The 27,185-nt window shown below is 40.3% G+C and overlaps 1 protein-coding gene across 1 annotated transcript; it reads right to left on the bottom strand.

Annotated features, from left to right (window-relative positions):
• Positions 1-2,311: 2,311 nt before the first annotated feature.
• On the bottom strand, positions 2,312-6,785 carry arc.L (activity-regulated cytoskeleton-associated protein L homeolog). Its single transcript, XM_018268295.2, has 2 exons — positions 3,442-6,785; positions 2,312-3,011 (listed from the first exon to the last, which is right to left on the bottom strand). Exon 1 carries the CDS (start codon positions 6,220-6,222, stop codon positions 5,071-5,073), a length of 1,152 nt encoding a protein of 383 aa, XP_018123784.1. The 5' UTR covers positions 6,223-6,785; the 3' UTR covers positions 2,312-3,011; positions 3,442-5,070.
• Positions 6,786-27,185: the final 20,400 nt, after the last annotated feature.

The raw sequence follows: 27,185 nt of genomic DNA on the forward strand, positions 1-27,185 counted from the left end.
GAATTCCTGTAATTGGAATAGGTTCAAATATAAACTCATCTCCATAATACAATCCCACTGCTGACACCAGTCTGTAATGGTTATCACTAACCCTTTGTAGTAAATGGTTGTGAAGTCTTATTAACGGACCCACAGTCCTACACAGATTAAGTCAGTGGGTTGTCAGACTTTTTTCAGTTAAAGCCCCAATTGGAGATCCGGCCAGTATTCAGGGTCCCGTTTAGCTCATATAGTTCAGCAACTGTTTTAAGAATTAAATAGGACAACAAATATGTTTTCTTCCCAGAGATAACAATAGTTTACCTTTAAACTGGGAATTCAGGTGTGTCTAGGATTGAAAAAATACATGCTCCTCATTTCTTAGCCATTTGCATTCAGGCTGAGCCCCTCTGTACCTTACCCTCCCTGGGGGCATTTTGGAGCCACTGGCCTGCAGAACTCACCATCAAACCTGAAAAATGTTACATGGCTTATTACCTGTACAGCGAGAAATATCATAAAACTATGCCAACATAAGTGCCCCTGATGTAATTACTGGGGCACAGGGGGGTTGCAACCAGGTGATGAACAGGCACACCCACTCATACGGCCCAAAAGGCAAACTGGACACAGAATATGGAGCCTGTAAGATAGGAGAGTGCTCACAACACATGTCCAAGGTTGTTGGCAGGTTGAGATGTGGGGCCAAGATGCAAATTTTTCATCCTGGTCTATAGTCCCATAGTATTCCCTTGTACTAAGCACAATTCAGCAGGAACAACCCCCTAAGTTTGCTCATAGTCTGTACAGAGAGATCCCATAAAACTATGGCACATAGGTATTCCCTGTACTAAGCACAATTCAGCAGGAACAGCCCCTAAGTTTGCTCATAGTCTGTACAGAGAGATCCCATAAAACTATAGCAGCATAGGTATTCCCCTGTACTAAGCACAATTCAGCAGGAACAGTCCCCTAAGTTTGCTCATAGTCTGTACAGAGAGATCCCATAAAACTATGGCAGCATAGGTATTCCCTGTACTAAGCACAATTCAGCAGGAACAGCCCCTAAGTTTGCTCATAGTCTGTACAGAGAGATCCCATAAAACTATGGCAGCATAGGTATCCCCTGTACTAAGCACAATTCAGCAGGAACAGTCCCTAAGTTTGCTCATAGTCTGTACAGAGAGATGCATTAAAACTATGGCAGCATAGGTATTCCTCTGTACTAAGCACAATTCAGCAGGAACAGTCCCCTAAGTTTGCTCATAGTCTGTACAGAGAGATCCCATAAAACTATGACAGCATAGGTATTCCCTGTACTAAGCACAATTCAGCAGGAACAGCCCCTAAGTTTGCTCATAGTCTGTACAGAGAGATCCCATAAAACTATGGCAGCATAGGTATTCCCTGTACTAAGCACAATTCAGCAGGAACAGTCCCTAAGTTTGCTCATAGTCTGTACAGAGAGATCCCATAAAACTATGGCAGCATAGGTATTCCCCTGTACTAAGCACAATTCAGCAGGAACAGTCCCCTAAGTTTGCTCATAGTCTGTACAGAGAGATCCCATAAAACTATGGCAGCATAAGCTACAGTAAGTCCATTAAGCATATGACTTCCCTGCTGATAGTAAACAATACTTCCATTCCCAGAAGTCTCAGCTACCTATTAACAGTATAACAATACTATCTGACAGAATAAGCTAGGGGATTAAAAGCAGCAGTGCCAATATTGTTGCCTGCAGATATTAGCATATAACTATATTAGCAGCCCCCTTATGAAATTAGAATTCCTACTAAAACCATTTTCATGTTGTTCAGCAGCAATGAGCAGAGATTATCCCGCCTGGCCAATTAATAGGGTTTCTGGTTCAGATCTGTGTCCCCTCCTCTGTTTCCCTTCCCTGCATTCAGATGTCAGCCCTCTACAATTGATTTTAAATGTTCCTTTGTATATAGAATAAGAGCGAGAGTCCCCTATACAACGACACAGTGTGTGCATTAGCTGAATTATTTCTCATGTCTCCTAAAGCTCTTTGTGACCAGTGTTCCAACAGATAAGGCTGTCGGATTTAGAAAGTGCCATTTAACCTTTTTTTTTTTGTAGCTAAATTTAGAATGATCCAGTATTGTGTGATACAGAGAGACGTATTCTGGCTCATTCTTCCCTTATATGGTTCTGCAGGAAGTACTGGACCGATTCCCTGTGCTGCTCAATCGGATTCTGCGCAGTGTTACTGTGATAATCTCATTTATTCCCACCGTGTATTTGTGCTATTTGTGCTCCCCATACTCGCATTGTCATCACAAAACAGACAGAGATCAAACAGCGATGAGTTTCATATTTTATTAACCAAATACTTTGTATTTTTTATAAATACATCATTCAATATATTTAATGCTGTCATTTTTCTTTGGATTAAAATGTCATGTATACAAACAGACAATCCCTTTGCACATCATCAATACTCAGGTAGCAGCAATGGCAAAAAAAAAAAAAAAAAAAAATCACTCCACTGTGGTTTTTTTTTAACCCAATAAGAACTAAAATTGTCCTGTTTATATTGTCGAGACCAGTCTTTGAGGCTCAATGTTCTTTTCTAATTGGGTAATAGACTGTCTATTACATTTTGTTCACACAAATGGCATGTAAGAGGGAGAAAAGATGAAAATACATTGACTTAATGTTGGAAGTCAGCCATTCCCGAGGGAGAATAGAAGGGAGTGTATCATGAGGCTTGACATCTAATAGATGATGCAGATAATGAGTACGTTCTTGGAGTTATGGAAGGACTGTGCAACTGTCTCTGGAAAGACTCTTGGGATGCTTTGATATTTCATAGTGTCCAAATATATATTTCTTTTGCTTCTAATCCTCCAGAAAACGTGTTTCTTTTCCATCAGTGCAAATTGTGGATGCAAGAATGCCGTCAAGAGCCAACAGCTTAGCATGATCTTTCCAGAGTTTCATCATGGCTGCCAAGGAAGATGCCCAGTAGCTCCATGAATCTTTTTTTTCCACTGATCATGAATCTGCAAAATAAAGAAACAATGGTAAATAAGTGTATTTAGATATTTATTGTTTACAGTAGCATTGCTAACACACCCCATGATACTCTACAAACTATTGGCCAATACTGGACTGGGCGAATTACCGACTGCCTGTAACGCAACCTGTTCATGACTATTGTAGAACTTTTGGCTATCAGGGTATGTAGTGGTATGGTTCATAAACACCACAGGGAGAATTATGTCTAACCAACTTATTGAGATAAAATGTAAATTCTAACATAAGACCTATCATACAAATAGACCTCAACTTGGGTCATGCAGCACAAGCAGTAGAGCTTCTAGGTTAGGCTGCATCCTGCATGTATTGATAGTTTTAATAAAGCTCTAAACATGCTTATACATGGTAGTTAAACATATTTGAATAGTTATATGAATCATTATATCAACTTACAGTGGTATTATGAAGGCCTCATGTGTAGCAGCCAAACATCTGACAACCGAGACCGATATCTTTCCAACATGGAATTCAATTCAGAGTGCTGATTGTCGATATCTTTAAGGTAGGTGCCAGTTCACTTCTCTCCAGAGTGTATTGTGCCTGATAGGACTGTGTCCAATATCACTGAGCCTTTAGTCTTTGAGCTGCAGGTTGGTTGGTCTTTCGTTGTATGGTTTCATTAGATTCACAGGTATTCCTGAGTTGAGCATTGTTCCTACATTCCACAAAGCCCTACTTTTGTATTACAGGGCAACCTATAAAGAACGATCAGTTGGCATAGCCAAAAACTTTGATTGCAGGCCATACATATCTACTTGGTAGGTACAGAAGATGCCTGGTGAGATGTATCTGTCTCTGGTTCCAAATCATGGTAAATTCCAATGATATTTGCCTTCAGATCCAAATTACAGAACAGTTCATCAGTTTCCAAGTGGAAGCAAATGAGATAACGTTATAAAGTCCAGCCTTGTAGGCCTCTTATATTTCTACTTAGAAAGTCAACACCAAGAAACATCAGGTGCCTTCAGGGAGGACACCCAGGAACTGATATGGTGGAATCTGTAACATATTCACTTCCGTGTGCTTTAATATCACCTCTTTAGTTCAGATAAAAAATGCTACATTACATTCAATTAGATAAGTGCTCTACATTCCAAAAATAAGTCACACTTTGTTTTTGTTAGTTCCTAATAACATTCATCATATCAAAATGCTTTTTGTACACTTTTAAAACACACGTGAGAATGTGAAATACTCCATACAATACTAATCTGCACATTTGTATGAGATGCATTACAAGATGCATAAGTTGCATTACAGCACCAACTTCAGGGCCATAAGTTTACCATGCACAAAATCAGGTTATAGTTGTGCATTATTGCTTGTAACAACTTTTATATAGATATAGTTTCTGAATTGCTATTTATAGTACATTACAGATATTGCAGTGTAAATTATACAGTAAAAATAAAGTAACTTCAGTGCTTATTTGGTACATCACATGTCATTTTTTTACTCATAAAAATGCTCTTATAAGGAAAAACATCTTCAACCTGTCACTTACAGCCAACGATATCATTGGTCAACTTGGACTGTCAGTCAATGTATAGCTTTATCCCAAAATTGAATGACACTGGGTTCAGGCAACCATCTTCAATTTCTATTTCCCTTTGACAGTTGCTTCAAAGCACAACATCTAGTTAATGTGTCCTAATGACATGTTTGATTCTGTTTAGCTGTAAGTGATGGTTAGCTAGCATACATATCATTGTGTCTTTCTGCAAAACAGAGGAAAATAGATTGTCAACCACAAAGTTTCAGAGTGAGAAAGATGGGTCGAGAGAAACTGAATAGGTAACTTTTTCCCTAAAGCTACTTGGTTTAACTATGAACTTCTGCCTTAAACACAAACTCTTCTACCCTCTCCTATAACTTCAATTATGGTTGTGAAGCTTAAACTCAGTTTAGACTTCATCCTTTACATTGTAATCACTTGCCAGAAATTCATTCTTACAAAGTTGATAAAGTTTCAACTTTTAGAAGGCTCCACCGTTTTTCCCTGACGGATCGTATACGTGTGAATTACATTTTCTCAGTACAAACGCTGTTGCTATCATAAGGGTCCTTTGTGACCATCACCTTCAGCTTGGTGCTAATTTGCTCATCTGAGTAAGCTGATTTAAGGGTTTGTTTCTCTGACTGCTCAAATTCAAACTGAATTTCTTTGCCCATCTGGACTAACTCATCGACAGTCTTGGGAAATGGGGGCTTCAAGAAACGCTTGATCTCGGGGTGTAGGGTGCTAATAATATAGTGAATCATCTCTTCCTCATTGGCATCTACATAAAGCCTGTGGTACAGGGCCCTTTTCTTCCATACAAACTGCTCTAAGGGCTCCCAGCGTCTTTGGGGGAGATCTAAGTCCCGTTTGATGGCATCTCTAACCAAAAGCCTTTCACAATACTGCAAGAATGCAACTTTGAAATCATGCCAGCTGTCTATGGTCTCCTTTCTATATTCCCACCATTTCTTAGCTGCTCCTTTTAAGTGATCATCAACCTGTGATAACCAAACTTTTTCATCCCAACCACTGCGCTTGAAATATTTCTCCAGGTTTACAATGAACTCCCTGGGATCTTCTGACATATTGGCATCAAACTCGGGAGGGGAGAGAACGTCAACTGAAATGACTACCCATTGATGTGGTTCACATTCCTTTTTTGGGCTAGGAGCATAGGGGTCTACAATGTCTTGGGATAACTCTGCTTCCTCTTTCTTATCACCTAAAAATCCAAAGCCTTGGAAAAACCTTCTTGGTTTTTCATCCACTTTACTGGCCCTGTATACAGCCTGGTCTGTTTTGCTCACCATTTTTTCAAAGCGAGAAAACACCTCTCTCCAGGAATTCATCTCTCTCTTGACCCACCTTTCTAAATTTACAAGGGTGCCCTGGCACCTAATTAAACATGACTTTATGGAACGCTTCCATCTTTGTATCCCTATTGCTGGGGCTTCATCAGTCATGTTGGAATTCAGCCTCATCACTGACCGTTTAAAGCATTTAAGCTCACTCTCAACCTGTCTAGAAACCCCAGACAAGATATAAACCTGTGTCTTTCTGACCCGGTCCAACATTTCTGCTGGGCTGCATGTTCCAATCTGAAGAGCCACAGTTTGCTCAGGAATAGTTAAAGAAGGAACAAGCATTCCACTAGCAGCCATAGTTATTGCCATGATAATAGTTTAAAAGTTTAACAATAAGTGTCAAATGTAACACAAAAAGGTGACAATTAATTCTGTAATTCGGTCAAAAAAATGTCACTTTCACCTCACTACTAAAGGTTAGCAACTCTTCTAAATCAGTAAGCTAAGAGCATTTAATATACTATGCAATATAATATGTTATACATCAGACTTCAGATAAGCATGTATAGGAAATGTTTACAGCACACTAAATAACTGCTCTGAAACAGTGAAATAAATCAGAATACAGAATGAAATAAAAAAAGTTATAGATCACCCAAAAGTTCTTTCAGAAATCTGAAAGGGCAAAGTGAGTCTGTCACCTGCAGGTCTTTCAGTAGATGGAAGTGGCAAGAGATCATAAAATAGACTGGTTGAAATATTGTCAAGTCTTCAGGCAAAGAATTTCTTTCTGATTTCTGAGCTACGGAAATTCCCAAATATTCCAGGCAAAGAAAGAGTCAGGCGGAGGAGATTCCCTTTGAAATCGGCTCTTCGGAGATGAACGCAATAGAAGGAACAATTTCTATCTGCTTGCGTTGTGAGTTGTGAGAATAGTTTGCCAGTGGCTGTATTTATACTCTGCTGTGCAGAGCTCGACATGTGAGTAGTCCGCAAACCCACACTATGAGCTCGGCTCGGATTGGTTGGCGGAGCCGTCTCCCTGGCAACCAGCCTTTGGATGCCACTTCAGTACCCCCCTCCCTATGATGCAGCAAACGCACGTTGATGGTTCTGAGCAGTTTTGCTGTGGAAGAATGTGTAATTCCCTCTCTCTCTCTCTTTGAAAACGAGGAAACACGTAATTCTGAACTAAAAAGGAGACACTTCTCCCACGGATCATTAGACAGTTTCCCTAGCCTGGAACTGTCAAAAGATAAGGTTTTTTTACCCTTGTCGGGAACCTGTAGGAGACAATGTCCTCCTCATCATTCACTCCCACATATAATAAACACACACATAATAAATAAACACAAACACATGTCATTTAGGAGGAGGGGCAAGCACAGGCTTCCAGAAACTTATACTCCAAGGGCATAATTGTGGATTCAATATTTTTTTAAGGTTAATGAAGATACTGACTTGGCATCCATTTAAAGTGTCCTTTGGAGAACAGAGGCACAGATTTTCTCTCAAAGAAAGGTCATTTTTTATTTAAATGGTTTTTTTTTCACTTTTCAAGGTTACGATTTTATTTCTACTGAAAGCAAGGCTAAACCTCCTTTTGTATCAAGTTTGAAAGGAGTAACCCAATTGTCTCGCATGTAGATACTTTGGTTGCATGGTGTAGCCATTTACCAGTAGTTACCAGACTTTTTTCACTTCAAGTTACCCCTCAGAGTTTATTCAGGTTTCCCTATAGATCAGTGATCCCCAACCAGTGGCTCGTGAGCAACCAACTCCTTGGATGTTGCGCCCAGTGGTCTCAAAGCAGGGGCTTCTTTTAAAATTCCTGGCTTGGAGGCAAGTTTTGGTTGCATGAAAACCAAATGTACTGCCAAATAGCTCCTCCTGTAGGCTGCCAGTCTATATATGGGCTACCAAATAGCCAATCACAGCCCTTATTTGGCACCCCAGGAACTTTTTTGCATGCTTGTGTTGGTCCTCAACTCTTTTGGTATTTGAATGTAGCTCACGGGTGAAAAAGGTTGGGGATCCCTGCTATAGATAATAATAAGATAACAGATATAGGAAACTGTAGTCAATCATAAAGCCATAGTTCCAAGAATATCTACAGCAAATACATTTTTACCCCCACTTAGCTTCATATTGGTCTTCATATTGGCATACATAATGTAATATGAGAAGATGCAGCTCTGTCATTGGTTGGGAGTTGTCCCTGGATATATCCAATTACATTTTGGGGAAAAAAAAAGAAAATACTTTCTAACACGTTTGTCAACATGAATCTACCAAGATTAAACCTCAAATCAAGGGCATTGCATGAATTTTGTTGAACATTGAGTTTTGTAGACCAGTAGTCTATAGTATGGCAATAGACTGTCCACTACCATTTCCAAACGGTAGTGGATCAAATAAGCAAACCTAGAGGGCTGTTTCTGCTGAATTATGCTTAGTACAGGGGATATCTACGGCGGCATAAGGTGTTTCCCTATACAGGCTAAGAGCAAACTCAAGTGGTTGGTGTTGCTGAATTATGCTTAGTACAGGGGAATACCTATGCTGCCATAGTTTTATGGGATCTCTCTGTACAGACTATGAGCAAACTTAGGGGCTGTTCCTGCTGAATTGTGCTTAGTACAGGGAATACCTATGCTGCCATAGTTTTATGGGATCTCTCTGTACAGACTATGAGCAAACTTAGGGACTGTTCCTGCTGAATTGTGCTTAGTACAAGGGAATACCTATGCTGCCATAGTTTTATGGTATCTCCCTGTAGAGTAAAAAAGCTGCTTAGTACAGGAGTATTTATGCTGCCCCAGTTTCTCGCTGTGCAGACTATAAAATAAAAACAAGGGATGGTGTATCTTTTTACTCTTGCTGCAGGTGGATAAATTCATTACCAACCACATCTGCCTGAACATGTCCTCAATTAGATCTTGGCATGTCCCTTGGGTTTCTAGTCCACAGCCCGGTTGGAATCTTGTAAATGGTCAAAGGCTAAAATGAGCCAGAATGTGAGAAGAATGAGAGAAGACAATAAAGGTTACCTTCTATTTATATTTTACATTGTAGAAATGTAAATGATGTTTACAAAACTAAAGGAATAATATGAACTGTGGAGATCCTGGTAGCTGAAGTTCAATCATTCTCTAGACAGAATGTGTGGGTTTGACAAGCTTGTCAGAGAGAACAAACCTGCAACCTCTTTTTTTTGCCATTTTTCTTTTCTTTCTCAAGCCCTGAACTCCGTTACTCTCGCTAAGAGCAGTTCTGGCCTTATTTAGTCAATCTCCCTACTCCTACACACTGACTAATTTTCCCAGTGACTCATGCATTCTAATAAGCTTTGCTTCTGCTCGCAGCACACTGTGAATCCCAGCGCCACATGCCATGTGAGGGGGAACGGTGTGAGATTTTTCTTCTTCTTTTTTTTTTATCTGAGCAAGTGACAAATTACAGAGTACGCCTTCCAATTTCTCTGAGTGGGATGTCAATTAAGCGTCTGATGCACATTAGATGTGGGAAGGTGAAGAGAGGGGGATTACCCTATATTGCGGCTGGTTCCTTGTGATGGAGACGTGGAATTCTGTTTCACATCTGTTCCCATTGTAACAAGCACAGCAAGCTTTGATGTGAGAATCAATTACCATTTAGAGATGATTTGATTTTAATTGCAAATTCTCTTTGTAAAGTTTCACTTTTAACTTCTTGGATGATTGACTGTGTCTCCCTGGGTGGCATAACTGATTAATTAGTAGTCTTGTGTAATATATCCTGCCACTTATTAGAGATAGATAGAGAGATAGTTGGATGATAGATAGATAGATGATAGATAGATAGATAGATAGATAGATAGATAGATGATAGATAGATAGATAGATAGATAGATAGATAGATAGATAGATAGATAGATAGATAGATGATAGATAGAGATATAGAGATAGATAGATAGATAGATAGATAGATAGATAGATAGATAGATAGATAGATAGATGATAGATAGATAGATAGATAGATGATAGATGATAGATAGATAGATAGATAGATGATAGATATAGATGTATAAAAATACAGTTGACCATACACCAATAAAAACACAAAAAAGATGGATGCTCTTATTGCTACATTATATAGTCAACTATATATACTGTATGTAGACCTATAGTAGATAGATAGATTCAAGCAAGTCATACACTGATAGATCTGCACATTTGGTGAAGTCCCCAACCAAGCAGATCTTTGCTCAATCAGGTCACCCATGAGGTGAGCCAAATCAAACCTAAACATTTGGCCCCAAGGTCAAAAATGGAATCATACGGGGGAGCAGTGGAGGTCCGATGTTATTTCAAAACCAGCCCAATAGATAGAGGCTTGGGAAGGCTGATCATCAGGCACCATACTGTATATAGGCCAATAATCCGCCAAATTAATCTGGTGAGATTGGATTGGAGTCGTTTTTATGTGCCCCTTTTATGTGCCCCCTTTATGGATAGATAGAGGTAGAGGTGTGCATACATATAGAGATGATAGATGATAGATAGATAGATAGATAGATAGATAGATAGATAGATAGATAGATGATAGATAGATAGATGATAGATAGATAGATAGATAGATAGATAGATAGATTAGAATAGATATAGAATAGATAAGTACAATAGATAGATATGATATGATAGATAGATAGATGATAGATAGATAGATAGATAGATAGATAGATAGATAGATAAAAAATAAAGTTGACCATGCACAAATAGATCTGAGCGGGATGCTTTTGTATGGCCAGCTTTGTATACTGTACATAGACCTATAGCAGATACTGTATATAGGCTCAAACTAATCATACATGGATAAATCTGTCTTTGCCAAATCAGGCCAGTCTTGAGATGGGCCAAATCAAACCTGAACATTTGCCCCCCCCCAGGCCAACAATGGTATCATTTGGGGGCCAATGGAGATCCAATGTCATTTCAAAACCTGGCCTGGGAAGGTTGATCATTAGGCACAATATACGGGTCAATAAGTTGCCCATTTGGTCTGGTGAGTCAGCAATTTAGAAGTAGATAGAGGTCGAGGTATGGATAGGAAAAGATGATAGATGGATGGATAGACATACATGTAGACATGATAGCTTCCTCTGATAAAGAACAGCCTATTCAAAAATAAAAAACAATTTTCATGGGGAATTAGATTGATGAAAAGTTCCACACACAGCTTCTTGTGAATGTAAAACTCCTGAAACCTCTGGTTCTGATGTACATGTAGCAGTTCTAGGAGTTTTATTACCCAGCCAAATAACAGCACCATCAGTGGACAACAAAACACTCAGAATAACCCATTCTAATAGCATGAAATTTTGAGAGCATCTGCATGTTGGCCACACAATTCCAGTAGATACGATGAATCTTTTATCACTTCTTATTACCGAGCTCTCCGAACTTTAAAGTGGTCAATTGGAAGGACGGTTACCTTTTTTCAGTCACAGTTAGTATTAGTATGTAATCTAAGATCATACATTTGTTTGGCTTTCTTTTAACACATTCGGAGCATCAATGGCTTTCCAAGGCATCTTCACAAGCAGCAAATGGTAATAAGTTATTGTTTGCTGGGTCAAGATGTCCTTCTTCCAAGAATTTCTTTCATCATAATTTAATGCAATGGACCAATCGGTGGCTGACACAGGAATCAAACATAGATCTCTTTATTCAAAGGTGTCTCTCTGGAAAGTTTTATGCCACTGCGGCTCTTTTCCTAGACTGGTCAGAAATCATTATCATATTGTGGTAGCACACTCTCTTCATTGCTGTTGGTAACTGTTGATCAACTTTTTCAGCAATTAAAATATCCTGTACTTTACTTATTACATGGTCTGCTTTAAAGTCTACGCAAACATTGGGCACAAGCTGTTTTTCAAGTGCAGTAAACTTTATTCTCAATACAAGTATGCATTGTTGGGTTTTGTTATCTCAATAATGTTCAGGTACAGTAGCAACAGATCATATATCTTCAGAGGTGGCATTTGCTCAAATAGATGTAATGTGACTTTTACAGCAGAAGCTCCTTTAACAGGAGAAGACATCTGTATTTAACAGAAGAAGACATCACCCATCAGGAAAAAAGACATCACCCATTTCCAGCTCCTGGACCATCTCCAGAACTAAAGTTGGTCCGGGTGGAGGACCTGGTCAGCACCTACATATGAGAGGACTTGCTGTTTGGAAGCACTATATCTAGGACCACTACTTATCCTGTTAATCATCACCTCAACAACTAAATGACTTTTCTTTTAAACCTTTAACCAAGAGGCATCTAATGGGTCAAAAAAAAGCAACAGAAGAGGGCTTCAGAACCTGCCATGAAGCTGGAGAAGTAATCACACAATACCATGTTAAATATGCATAATGGGCATACTAATGTTAAAATACAAGTTGAGATGTTATCTTATAATGGTCAAAAAGTTGTTTGGTATATAAAACAACAAATCATAAACACGTGTTGTGAATATGATTATTTATAGAAAAGAATTGTCGGCAGAGTTTCCACGTGTGTGAAGACACCACCAGTTGTGAACCAGTCAGGAACATCATCCTTTGCAACTATTGTTCTATTGCTCTCATCAGACTCCATATACATGAACAGATATTAATATTTGTTTGTGCCAAACCAAAATGTTCAAACCTGCCCGATGTATCCATGGTATGAGGAATCTGTTCTAATTAGTCCTCAGACACACATGGCCTAAAGTTGTCACATTAAACCCATTCAGTGCTCTTTATTCCTGGCAACCCGGTCAACTGGCAAAACTAACAAGGCAGCAGTAACTAAGAGCTCTGATTCCAAATGGAAAGTCATTAAAATTCTTTACTCTGAAACGCTGTAACTAAGTTGCATTTGCATTATTGTTTTAAAGGAATGAAAAAAGCTCAGGCAAAAAGCATTTGTAGAAAAGCAAGAACAGGTGGAATACATATGGGCATTAGAGGAAGAAATACTTAAAGTTGCATACAGAATGAAAGTGCTGCTTCTTTATGGAAACAGTAATATATAAAAGGAATAGCCAACTTGGAGTATTGTTGTTGTGGTACATTCATTGTTTGGCAATAGATCCAACGATACAATATCAGTGCTCACAAACCTAGCTGGGTTGTAGACAAGATAAGGGTACTGTAGTTTCCCTAACGGGATGGTGTTACATTGAAATGGATCCCCTCAAGTTGAAGTCTATCAAGGATAAGTAATAGAAACAATCCAAATCCAGCTGTGTCCAGTATGCTAAAGCAGATGCCACCCGGGGAATACTAATCCCATTTCCTATGGGTGGAGCATATGACTGCTCTGCTGGCTAACCCGGAGGTCTACTTTATGGGTTGAAAAAGGTCCATCAAGTTCAACTCTTCCAAATGAACACCAGCATTGCAAAGCCTCATACACAGGGTCCCGGTAACATGGTATCCCTAAGGACTGACTTCCTTAGGACTTGTCCTTGGGGTCCTGTACACAGGCCTACTTCCTGGTAGATCTACCTCCTGCTATAATGGCACGAGTCAATTTTCCCTCTCCATTTATAGACCAGGGGAACCAATTTCGTATGTAAAACCCTGGGGCAAATGAAGAAACACTTCACACCCACAGTGCCTAGGTGACTGACATGGACTTTCTGAACATCACATTTTGTTTCCCAACTGAACTGTGCAGGGGACCTGAGGCAACAAGAGTTTGATTTCAATTCAGAATTGCATTTGTATTCAGGAGAATACAACTGCAAAAGAGAAGGACTTAACCATAATAATTTAGATGATATAAGCAAATAACTAATCTCAGGCTGTTGGGAAAGCTAGCAGCATATCAAGAAGGTGTGGAAGCATCTGTGAACCCAATGTTGGTGCCCAGAGTGAAACAGCAAAGCATGGTTTGTCACAAAGTACCGAATGGATTACTTAGCAGAGCAACTGGTGTCCTCTCTGCATTGGAAGGCGCAATGACCCTGCCCACCTTTTACTAATTCTGCATAGGTAAATGAATCAGTAATCGCCAGTTGCTATGACCCAAACCCAGGAGGAGCATTGCTCTTGGCATGGAATTTAAATCTCTCCCAAAAATATATACAATTTTTAAAAATATGTACATTCCTGCTTGAAGTTGTTGGGTTGAGTTACTCTTGGGCCTGAAATGTAAGGTCACTGGTGGAAGGCATAAGAAAATGTAAGTGCAGTCCCTCTATACATCCTATTATGCACCCACATTCTTAAACGAGCCCTTTCATTTATGATTTTGCCAAATAACTCAGTGTTCCACTACCACTTATGACCTTTAACTACATTTTTCTTGCCTGATTACACTACATGTTTGCTCATGTAATGTATTCTTAGTTGGGAAATACAATGATAATATAATGATTAAACATTACAGAACGTACCAGAGTGAAAAGAGATCAAAAACAGAAAAGATGTTAGAAGACAGAAGATAATTTGGAATAAATATAAATTGGTGGGTAATTACAGCAAGAGAGGGTATTTATAGGAAGAGGGGGGAAGCCATAAATTAGTGAAGGGTAGACTAAGGTGATGACAAAAAACATGCCCTTGTTTATAGAGTTTTGAAGATACAGTATTATACTGGGCATCTACAGGCAGGGTAGAGGAGACATTTGAGTTGGCTTGAGTAAAGGTGGCAGGAGAAGTTACATACATAGTAGATGAGGTTCAAAAACAAATACCATTGAATGTCCATTGAATGTCCAAATAAATCGTGCCTAAATAACCTATGTATGATTAAAAAAAAACATTGGGTAAACAATTCCTTTCTTCCTCCAAAACTGCAATCAAACCAGTTCCTGGATGCACTTCCTTAAAACGTTCTAACCGATCTATCAGTACCACCAGATCAGAGAGACAATTTCTGAATTTCAAAGCTCTCATTGTAAAAGTCCTCTTCGTAATTTAGGATATAATTCCCTTTTTTTCTATCATCTCAAGGGATGCCCTCATGTCATCGAAAAAGATCTACTGAAGAATAAGGAAAAGATGAGAGAAAAGAAAAATTATACTGAAAACGTACATTTGTAGACCATCTAGATGAGTTTGGACATCAGCCAAAGAAAGAGAAGAAGAGAAGGCAAAATGGAATCATGGAAAACAGAAGAGAAGGTGACCTTAGGAGAACAACAAATTTAGCAGTAAAGGATAGAAAGATTGCTGATGTTCATATCCAACCCAGATCTGTCTAGCAAGAGAATTTATCTTCTTGACCCAAGAAACAATCATGAATCTGCCGGCTCACAGTTTCACACAACTTGTAATGTGTGAATTTCAAATATCAGACAAATTATTTTCTAGAACTTGCTGTGAATGTCACTTTTTCCTGCATAAAAATAAATAAAAATTAATCAAACTTTAAAGACAACTGAGCTATTGAAAATCATGAGTTTTTTTTTATTATCTACTTCTAGTCATTAAGTCCAACCTCCCTTGTTGGCAGCACTCCGCACCCCTCAGAAGAACTCAGCACCTCAACATCTGAAACAGAACCAAAGTCATATACATTTAATTTAATTTAATTTAACTTCTTACAGTAAGTTCACTATTTGGGGGGGGGGGGTTGTTACATAATGCTGGTCTGATTCTAATAACCCCTAAGAACCAGAATTTTATTTTTGTCTGGTGTGGGTATGAATACTCAAGGGAAACTGAATGTGTTGCTATACACATATAATTGAAACAGGTCAAACTTTGTACGATATTATATAAGCTCCTTTATATGGGGTTTGCAGTATCTTGGTTCAGGATTCCTTAGAGGGAAAATTATTTTTGAGTATATCCCTCCTTTGCCCAGATCGTTTGCTTCTAAGATTATGACACAGTGTAACTGCAGATGAAGGTAGAGAAGAAGTCCTAACCTCTGTTATATGCATATGTTTTGAAATTGATTTACCCACTAGTCATTGTGAAATCTGCTTAGGGGTACTCTTAATTACTCCTCATTACCCCACTGGGTTTCTGGCCAATCCCTACATCTATATTTTGATGGGTTTAACACTGGACACAATCTACCACAACAAGAAATTGAAGCACAGGAACAACAGGAATAGCCCCCATGTTTACTCATATCATGTACAGAGAGATCCCATAAAACTATGGCAGCATAGGTATTCCCTGTACTAAGCACAATTCAGCAGGAACAGCCCCTAAGTTTGCTCATAGTCTGTACAGAGAGATCCCATAAAACTATGGCAGCATAGGTATTCCTCTGTACTAAGCACAATTCAGCAGGAACAGTCCCTAAGTTTGCTCATAGTCTGTACAGAGAGATCCCATAAAACTATGTCAGCATAGGTATTCCCCTGTACTAAGTACAATTCAGCAGGAACAGTCCCTAAGTTTGCTCATAGTCTGTAGAGAGAGATTCCATAAAACTATGGCAGCATAGGTATTCCCTGTACTAAGCACAATTCAGCAGGAACAGTCCCTAAGTTTGCTCATAGTCTGTACAGAGAGATCCCATAAACTATGGCAGCATAGGTATTCCCTGTACTAAGCACAATTCAGCAGGAACAGTCCCTAAGTTTGCTCATAGTCTGTACAGAGAGATCCCATAATACTATGGCAGCATAGGTATTCCCCTGTACTAAGCACAATTCAGCAGGAACAGTCCCTAAGTTTGCTCATAGTCTGTACAGAGAGATCCCATAAAACTATGGCAGTATAGGTATTCCCTGTACTAAGCACAATTCAGCAGGAACATCCCCCTGGATATCAGATTTCTGTAAAATAGATTTTTTTGAGTGATAGACATGTAAAATATGCATGTGTTCATTTGCAACATGTAATATATTTATAATATACAATTTCATCAGTGTAAATAAAGTAGGTGAAATGCAGAATTGTGGGGTATCACAGGTGTTGCATGTGAGGTTAATCCCAGAGATGTGACCTGTAGGAGTTGAGTGGATGCAGATAGGCAAGTGCTTATTAAGGTCTGTATCTCAATAACAATGAAGTGATGCTGCGCTGACATCTCTGTGTACAGGGAGGGCAGAACTACAGCTTGGCACAGGCTCACCGCTTGCCTGAAAGGACATAAAAGGCTTGTGAGGAGAGAATGGGTGAGAGCAGCAGCACCGACGTCACCAACAGGAAAGGAAGTCCTTATTTGGTGCAAACATTTCTGCTTTATCTAGGACACAGGGGCTTGTGGAACAGCAATATGTTCTTATTTAGCACTCAAGCATGGATTCCCCAAGCCGGAAGCACAGATGGGGGGCTCCTCTGATGAATGGCTTCTCTCATCAGCAAAAAATATAATCACATTGTGTCCCCTGTGCTTTTATTTCCAAATATGTATTTATCATGTAGGATACAACTGAGACAATTTAAGTGCATATATATATATATATATATATATATATATATATATATATATATATATATATATATATATATATATATATATATATATATATAAATCAAATAAAACACTAAAATCTGTATTTTTTTTAACTTGGCCCTGATTTGTATACAATAATTTCTACGAATTGACCAGAAATGGCCAGATTGTTTAACCATTTAATGTCTTGGCATGTGGACTGCTTGCAGGGGTTTATAAAATGTGCAACTGGCCTCCCTTAATGTCTTGCAGTAGTTGCAGGTGGTCCTCAGCCTTAAAACCAGTTTGGGTGAGAATTGGAGAGAATGTCCATGTGCTCTCCAACATACACCTGAAGCCTAACTTGAAGGTCATTTAGGCTGAGTTTTATTGTGACTATGTGTTTGTTGTCCTAGATATTCTTAAAAATATCACAAAATAATGGATATGCAGATATTGCACTATAGTATATTTGGACTCATGACCAATGGTCGGACCTTTAAGTGAGGCCCTGGCCAAAGGTCAGACCATCACGTGGTGTTTGAACTGTAAAGGTTGATATCTATAGCCCCAGTGAGCCCAAGGGTATGTAAAATACCAGTAGGTTGGTGTCTCATACAACAGACCCTATGACCATGTGACCCTAGGATCCTATTACCTTGTGATTTATGTTGAACCCCTATAACCCGAGAACATTTTTCTGTTTTTTGTCCCATAAATTGCCCTTTGGGGGAGTCAGGAGGGATGAAAACATTTGGTGGTTGAAGTGTGTCTTTGGTGGCAGATGATGGTAGTCTCTATCTTTACCCCATGGGCTCTGGAATGGAAGCATTATTAATCATAATTAAATTAACATAAATTGTTATTTTTGTTATGGTGCTTATTAGTTGCAGTATCCATTGTGTATGTGTTGCCAGTGGCCGTGTCTCTAGTTGCATCTCTCACATTACAGGGCAGGGGTAAGAAATCAAATCTTTCCCAAGACCAACATCAGTTTGGACAGTATGTAATGAGATGGGGGCTTGAGCTTTGAAGACCTGTTTGCTATATAGTGTAGTCTGGATACCTCTTTTTAAATAGACAATGATAATAATACTGACTACATTTTTCTATATCTGTATCATCTGCCACATATCATTATCTGTCCCTATGACTCAATACTAGTGGAATGATGTTAGGAACACTCAACCCAACACTCTCAAACCCAACACTCTCAAACCCAAGACTATCAAACCCAACACTCTCAAACCCAACACTCTCAAACCCAACACTCTCAAACCCCACAAACCCAACACAACACTCTTTGGATCAGTATCTACTCCAAGGTAGAAAACTGAATGTCTATAAACACAGACCAGCTTCAATCTAGCCAAGGTCTAAGATGTAAGGAAGATGTTGTGTGTTTGTATCGGTACAAGTCATTTTGGTAATAGAATATAACCATGCACTATTATGCTTGCATATTAGCCTTTAATACTTACGTTAGTAATTGAGCTTCCTTTCATTTCAATAACCATAGAGAGATGGCTGGTTCTTTGGTAAGAAAATTGTGCAACTCACCCAGGTTTAGGTGGGGCCTCTGGATGGGGTAGGAATGCCCATTAGTACAATAATGTGATTGGAGGGGAGCTGTGATAGTTCTCCTCTGGTTGAAGGGTGGATGGTGCTTGGGTACCATGAAGGCAGGGTCATTGGGTAACAGAGGAGCTTGGTGGAACATTGGGAAGAGGGACTAGCTACTGGTAGGCAAGATCCTACAATGCTTTAAAGGGTAATATAGTAAATCAGAGTGTATAGGTTCAGAAAAGTCAATAATCTCTTGGAGTTCTCCTTGGAGGGCTCTAAACACTATAGGGGTTATTTGAGGGGAGCAAAATCACAATCCCTTATTGCTTATTAAAAAATACTTGTGCCCTGTGTCTTACTGGGATCTGCAGCTGGCGCTTCCTAACTTGCAGATTTTAATGTTACAGGCAGGGGATGGGAAGGTGATCACCTGTGTGGCTCCCCCTGTGCCTGCTCCTGAATACAAACACTGCCAAATGCAGCCAGCACTGTATTCATGGGGGGGGCAGGTCTGTGGTCCCAGATGCTGACAATGTGTCTCCCCTAAAGTACATCGCTTTTTCAGTTGCAGGCTTAAAACTGGCAAAATTATTCAGACCCCATATATAATAAAATGTAGACCAGCAGAAGGCTTACTTAGAATGGTTGTGTCTAGTGTATAGAGTAGAAAGCTGATGATTTCATTGCTTAATAATGTACCTAGAAGGCTGTGACATAAAGCAAATACCTAATTCACATAACCCACCGTTACAAACACTCCGAGCACTTGCACAGACACATGACGTTGGAACACAAGTCTCATCACTGATGACAAACTAGTGTGAAATCTGAATAAACTGAGAATGAGCAGAGATCACACGTAACCCAGAAGTGTGGGCACAAATGACACCAGAAGCTGTGGGAGGCTTTAGGATAAGCAACAATGACAGACAAGGTCTCAGTTCACATTAATATAACATTTTTTTGCACTAAAATCCGGGTGTTGCTGGTCTTTTGGAAACCTGTTACCGTGCACTCAGGTGGGAGATTAAATGTGTGTCACCCTCTTTGAAAAAAAAATAAAAAAATATATATATATATACACCTACAGTATATTATGTGCTGCCCCTATGCTCAGACCAAAGTGCACAGTGAATTAGCTGAAAAGAAGGTGGAGAACTACTGGGGGCATTTTGGGGGGCACAGATCTTCACTGTGTATCTACTGGTAGCCCATATTATACTTATCTTTTTATGTATATCTGTAACCTTGTTATGCGCTAAGGGGGCCCAGTCTGAAGGTCAGTTAGGGGGAGATTTGGGGTGAGTGCTTATTTGTACCCTGGGTACCCCTGGAACTATAGCAGGGTGACACCCCAATGTTTCTATATATCTGTAACCTTGTTATGCGCTAAGGGGGCCCAGTCTGAAGGTCAGTTAGGGGGAGATTTGGGGTGAGTGCTTATTTGTGTCCTGGGTACCCCTGGAACTATAGCAGGGTGACACCCCAATGTTTCTATATATCTGTAACCTTGTTATGAGCTAAGGGGGCCCAGTCTGAAGGCCAGTTAGGGGGAGATTTGGGGTGAGTGCTTATTTGTACCCTGGGTACCCCTGGAACTATAGCAGGGTGACACCCCAATGTTTCTATATATCTGTAACCTTGTTATGCGCTAAGGGGGCCCAGTCTGAAGGTCAGTTAGGGGGAGATTTGGGGTGAGTGCTTATTTGTGTCCTGGGTACCCCTGGAACTATAGCAGGGTGACACCCCAATGTTTCTATATATCTGTAACCTTGTTATGAGCTAAGGGGGCCCAGTCTGAAGGTCAGTTAGGGGGAGATTTGGGGTGAGTGTTTATTTGTGCCCTGGGTACCCCTGGAACTATAGCAGGGTGACACCCCAATGTTTCTATACATCTGTAACCTTGTTATGAGCTAAGGGGGCCCAGTCTGAAGGTCAGTTAGCGGGAGATTTGGGGTGAGTGATTATTTGTGCCATGGGTACCCCTGGAACTATAGCAGGGTGACTGTTACCCCAGTGTTTCTATATATCTGTAACCTTGTTATGAGCTAAGGGGGCCCAGCCTGAAGGCCAGTTAGGGGGAGATTTGGGATGAGTGCTTATTTGTGCCCTGGGTACCCCTGGAACTATAGCAGGGTGACTGTTACCCCAATGTTTCTATATATCTGTAACCTTGTTATGAGCTAAGGGGGTCCAGTCTGAAGGCCAGTTAGGGGGAGATTTGGGGTGAGTGCTTATTTGTACCCTGGGTACCCCTGGAACTATAGTAGGGTGACTGTTACCCCAGTGTTTCTATATATCTGTAACCTTGTTATGAGCTAAGGGGGCCCAGCCTGAAGGCCAGTTAGGGGGAGATTTGGGGTGAGTGATTATTTGTGCCCTGGGTACCCCTAGAATTATAGCACCCCATGTAGAAAGGAAATGAGGAATAGCATTGATACATTAAATTGCTAAATAGCTGGCAAACAAGCCCCTAAAGTGGATCAGTGATGGGTTCCCTATACAGAACTTACCAAGTAATAGAGCTACAGTATGTCCTTGCTGTGCCCTTGATGCAAAGAGTCATTTTTCAGCCATGAAAAGCAACTAGCCAGGTCCTATAACTAAAAGACACACATATTGCCAAATAAATCTCTGCTTGAATATATATATATCTAAATGTCTAATTCCTATGTAACGACACACCCTGTTTGATGTTCCTGCTGTTTGTTATATTCTGAGAGAATATCAATAATGCACTTGTGAATCAGATGGCAAATCTATATAAGCATACAATACCAGTGATCTGAGAACAAAATGCTGCCAATGGTTTATTTTGATACAAACGTTAGGCAGGATCACATGTGGGAATGTTTCTTTGGAGCACAAAACAATCATAAATGTGTCCAAAATTAATTCCACACCAAAAAGACAGAGGTACCTCCGTGAAGACAGTTCTCTTCTTCAACCCAAATTAGCTATGCAATTATATTTACTGGAACTGCGAATTGCTCAGATGTGATCCTTGCTCTAGAAACCACAGTGAGGTGACCATAAAGTGTTCCACTGAAGCTACAGACCCCCACTCTCCCCCAATAAGCAGCACCATAGGAGGTGCAAGGAAAAGAATAGGACTTTAGGAGGGCAGGTAGAGGCTGCTTAATGGGCAGAATGACAGGGAATATACAAGACCCTGAAGAGCTTGAGATAATTGTGCAATAATTATGGGCCCCTGAACCTGCTTGTGCAATACCGGGGGGGGGGGGTACAAGATGGTAATCTGTAATTAAAATACTCAAAATATCTCTCAGCTCAAAACCAACCCCGGAAGGGCCCCAGGAATGGAATTTATTTAGTAACACTTGAGAACACAATTAGATCAATATGGAGAAGACTGTAAAGCGTATGTAATGGCGACATAATCATTAGTGTGTCTTTATATCCCTGAACATTCAGCAGAAACTCATGCTAAACACCACTTGTGCTCAAAAACAAAAGGGAAAGGGGGCGACAGGAGCCACGGAGCTTCCCAACTGAGCTCAGAACACGTTCTTCTGTTATTTCTGGGATGTATTTATAGAACTCACCCTATAATTAGAAATTGTGCAGAATAAAATGGCAGGAGCACATGCAAAGGAGCAATTAGCTTCTGGCTCAGAAATCCAGGAAGTTTTCTCAATGACACCCACATCCCGGGTGCAGCAGAGACTTCTCTATGAGCAGTGAAATGAGAAAGAACTGCCAAAGGCACCCTGATGTCCCCTTACTTTATATATCCCAGGGGGAAAGCATTTACCAGTGGACTTCCAAGTTCTTCTGAAACGTCTGCCAGAACATGTTTTGTATTATACTGTACATGTCATTTGTGTATCCAGATGGCTTATAAAGGAACGACAAGGCGCCCCCAGATCAGCTTCACACGGGGGAACATTTCTGTGCCTTTTACTAGTTCAGCATTGGAAATATCACCCAACATTTAGCATTAGACTCTTCCTAATGAAATGAATGCAATGAGTAATAAGACTATACAGTGGGAGGCCCACTTATCAAAGTCCGAAATGTATCTCATTATTTTATGAAAAATTTTCCACCCGATTTTTTTCCGATTTTTGTCCGAAAACCACGAAATTTTTGGATTATTGCTCGAAACCCAGCACAGATCCAAATATCTTCAGGACTTCTCCCATTGACTTATATGCAACCTCGGCCAGATTTTAGATTCTGACGTTTTCTATCCTCGAGGTATTTTTTATTTCCACTAAAAATATTTTCCACAAAAATTTTTTTCAGGTTTTTGGCATTCAGAGTTTAATAAATAACCTCCTAAGTGTATATTTTCTTTCTAAGGGGCCGATTCACTAAGGGTCGAATATCGAGGGTTAATTAACCCTCGATATTCGACTAGGAATTAAAATCCTTCGACTTCGAATATCGAAGTCGAAGGATTTTAGCGCAAATAGTGCGATCGAATGATCGAAGGATTATTCCTTCGATCGAACGATAAAAGGACGATTCGAACGATTCGAAGGATTTTATTCCAACGATCGAAGGAATATCCTTTGATCAAAAAAAGTTAGCCAAGCCTATGGGGACCTTCCTTTTAGATGGCGAACTAGGGGTCGAAGTTTTTTCTTAAAGAGACAGTACTTCGACTATCGAATGGTCAAATGGTCGAACGATTTTTAGTTCGAATCCTTCGATTCGAAGTCGTAGGCGTAGTCGAAGGTCGTAGTAGCCCATTCGATGGTCGAAGTAGCCCAAAAAATACTTCGAAATTCAAAGTTTTTTTACTTTGAATCCTTCACTCGAAGTTAGTGAATCGGCCCCTAAATGTGTTAACTCTTTTAAATAATTAAATATTTTCATATGTGTCTCATTTGTACATTATATGGGCAATGTATGGGGACACCTGCCTGTGCAGCATCTCAAGGACATTGATATGAAGCTGGTCCACCATTTGCTGCTTAAACAGATATTCCCCTTTGCACAACTGGGAAGGTTCCCACTAGATATCAGAACATTGTTGCTGGAATTTGCTTCCATTCATACATTTGAGGTTGAACAGTGATGTTGGGCATCAGGCCTGGCATACAGTTGGCATTCAACTCATCTCATGGATATAGTGTTGACTTCAGAGCCAGTGCTTCACCTATGGACCAGATTTCATTTCAGCAGAAGAAGAAGACCTGGAGGAGGCTTCCTATGCCCTGTGAGAGGGAGGTATGATCCCTGGCCCAGGAATTAGGGTTGCCACCTTCGGGCACACAGGGGGGAAGGTAGTTACATCATGGGTGTGGGGTGTATGACATCAGAGGTGGAGTTGGTAACATCAGGGTTGGGGTTATGATGGAATGATCTATGATTGGTCGATTTCTGCATCAATCTAATAGAAGACTTGGGAGTTTTAACCTTGAAAGCAGCAAGTAAGTTGCAGGTAAGACTTAGTCCCTGTGTTAAATGTATAATGAAGCAATAGAATTCTTAATGAATCAGATAAAATTGAGCGTAGGACTGGCCAGATATGGGATGACTGTGACGTAGTTGTTCAGCTTAAATATATTGTAATATATGGACAAACAATCTGTTTTGTTTAAAGGTTAAATTATATTTTATTAGTTTAAGGCACAACATGTCTCAATGTCCTTAATATATTGATAATGGGTTGAGTGCAGAGGACTCTTGTATTTGTCTAATAGAGTCCTGGCCGGTTTTAGAAATTTGAAAAACTGGGCAGGCAAGTTGGACCCATACAACCCTCCCGAAAACAGGGCAAAGCAGTGGCAGGTGGCAACCTTACCAGGCATATTCTGGGTAATGCCTAGTCCAGTGCTGCCCAATTTATATGGTACAGAGGGCCGGAATTTTACTAATCTAAATGGTGGAGGGTCGATAATGGAAGCCAGTGTTTGCCACTCCCTATTTTTAGACCACACCCACTTTAAACCACACCGTTATCTGAAGATCATGCCCACATTAATAGCAGACCGAAAAACCAGATGGTTGGTGCTCACTGCAGGGATCAGGGCTGGAACTAGGGGTAGGCAGAGTAGGCGGCTGTCTAGGACGCCATCATTAAGGGGCACACTTTTAATCTGTTTTTTTTTATTCATTTTATTCAAGCGTTTATTTAATCATTTGTTTCAGTAATCATGGTCACTCAGTCGGGTGGAATCCCCCTCCTTCACCTTCTCCCTCTTGCCGGCAAGTAATAGCTCCTTAGTGCAGTGCGACGTGTGTATACGCGCCAATGATGTCACTGAGAGAGGCAGAGAGCTGGGGGGCTGCTTGGTGTGACTCTCGCTGCTCTCACACTTGCACAGTTACACTGAACTCAAGACTTTCTTTCTATTACTGTAAAGTGTGAAGCCTCCTGCTGGCACAGCCACGTACAGATTTGGGGGCCATATATTTGCTGTTGCTGCTGGGCTGGTACATAAATACTTGGGGGGCAATATGATGTGATCAGATTTATTTTTGGCTGCTGCTGATACAGGTAAAGATTGGGGGCAATATGATGGCTGCTGGAGGGCTGTATGATGGAGGGCTGCTGAGCTTGCTGGTACAGGTATAGGGGGCAGTAATATAAATGAAAAAGTGTTGTACATTTTCTTGCTCTCTTTATTTAAAAACCATCATGGTAAGGAGGGAAATGGTAATGCAGGACAGGGGGGCACTGATTGAAGCTCTTGCCTAGGGAGCCAAACTACCTTGGCCGACACCGGCAGGGATGTCACTCATGTGTGAAAAAAGTGAAGTCATATTAAGACATTCCCATACATCCATATGCCTCCTCCTCCCCTGTGTATAATACAGTACCCCAGCATATGATTAAACACCTTAGGGGCCCCTAACAATAATTTTGAAATGCTAACAAACCCCCAGAACAAATACCAGACTTATGTTCCATAGGGATCATAGGTCAGGCAGAGTATGGCACACACAGGGTGCAAAGAGCAGGCAAAGTATGACACACACAGGGAGGGAAGAGAGAAGAGAGCAGGAGACAGGAATCAGGAGCAGTCTAATATGTACAACATACAGTGACACAGTGCTGGGGCCCCATTAGCATTTTGTATAAAGTGTGAACAGGAGAACAATGTGGCAGTTTTAGTCTGGGTCTCAGGTAGAACAATACAGGGGCTTTAGGATATAAACAATAGAGGGGTCTCAGGTAGAACAGTACAGGGGCTTTAGGATATAAACAATAGAGGGGTCTCAGGTAGAACAATACAGGGGCTTTAGGATATAAACAATAGAGGGGTCTCAGGTAGAACAGTACAGGGGCTTTAGGATATAAACAATAGAGGGGTCTCAGGTAGAACAGTACAGGACTTTAGGATATAAACAATAGAGGGGTCTCAGGTAGAACAATACAGGGGCTTTAGGATATAAACAATAGAGGGGTCTCAGGTAGAACAGTACAGGGGCTTTAGGATATAAACAATAGAGGGGTCTCAGGTAGAACAATACAGGGGCTTTAGGATATAAACAATAGAGGGGTCTCAGGTAGAACAGTACAGGGGCTTTAGGATATAAACAATAGAGGGGTCTCAGGTAGAACAGTACAGGACTTTAGGATATAAACAATAGAGGGGTCTCAGGTAGAACAGTACAGGGGCTTTAGGATATAAACAATAGAGGGGTCTCAGGTAGAACAGTACAGGCTTTAGGATATAAACAATAGAGGTGTCACAAGTGTGAACAATATAGGGGATTAGTCTGAATTTAAGGGTTAAACAATGCAGGGACCAGTTAATCTCTGTAGTGATACCTTTTAAGATTTACATATGGTAAACAGACACAGCAGGCAGATTTTGTGGAGGGCCACATAAGGGGGGGTCGCGGGCCGCAGCCAGTTGGACAGCTCTGGTCTAGTCTATCAAAGGACAGGAATCCCAAATTTCTCTCTCTCTTTCAGGCAGAAAGGAGGGTAATGTGATTGGGGGCCTGAGGCAAGAGGAAGTCTCAGTAATGAAGGAGAAGTTGGAAACTCTGTGATACACATAATATCTAACTGGAAGTCAGGGACCCCATGAAGAAGGGCTTATAGTGGACATTTTATTAGCAGACATAACATACTGTAGGAGTGAGGAGTATGTGGAGCATGCACTCCACTGAGAAAGGGCAGTGTGGGGTTAGTAAGTTTTTCCTTTCATTTACCCCTCAACAAATCTATTGTTCCTGTGTAAGAACCAGTGGGGCCCTCATTTCTTCTACATGTGAGTTATAGTTCAGCTGTGACCCCCTTTCCTCCGCCCCAGATGAATAAGAGGGTGGCATGTAGTACCTGAGAACACCTGGAGCCCGTCTTACAGGGTGTTACAACTGTATTTAACAAATAAAGATTTTTGCTTTTTTTGCCGTACATGATGGAATAGAATAAAATGTAAAGAAATCGATATACTGCTCATATTTGTATATCA

This window comes from Xenopus laevis, chromosome 6L, assembly GCF_017654675.1.
Source record: "Xenopus laevis strain J_2021 chromosome 6L, Xenopus_laevis_v10.1, whole genome shotgun sequence".
Taxonomy (NCBI): Eukaryota; Metazoa; Chordata; class Amphibia; order Anura; family Pipidae; genus Xenopus; species Xenopus laevis.

Excerpts from the sequence above, each read along its gene's own strand:
- arc.L (XM_018268295.2), bottom strand. The coding sequence starts at position 6,222 with ATGGCAATAACTATGGCTGCTAGTGGAATGCTTGTTCCTTCTTTAACT.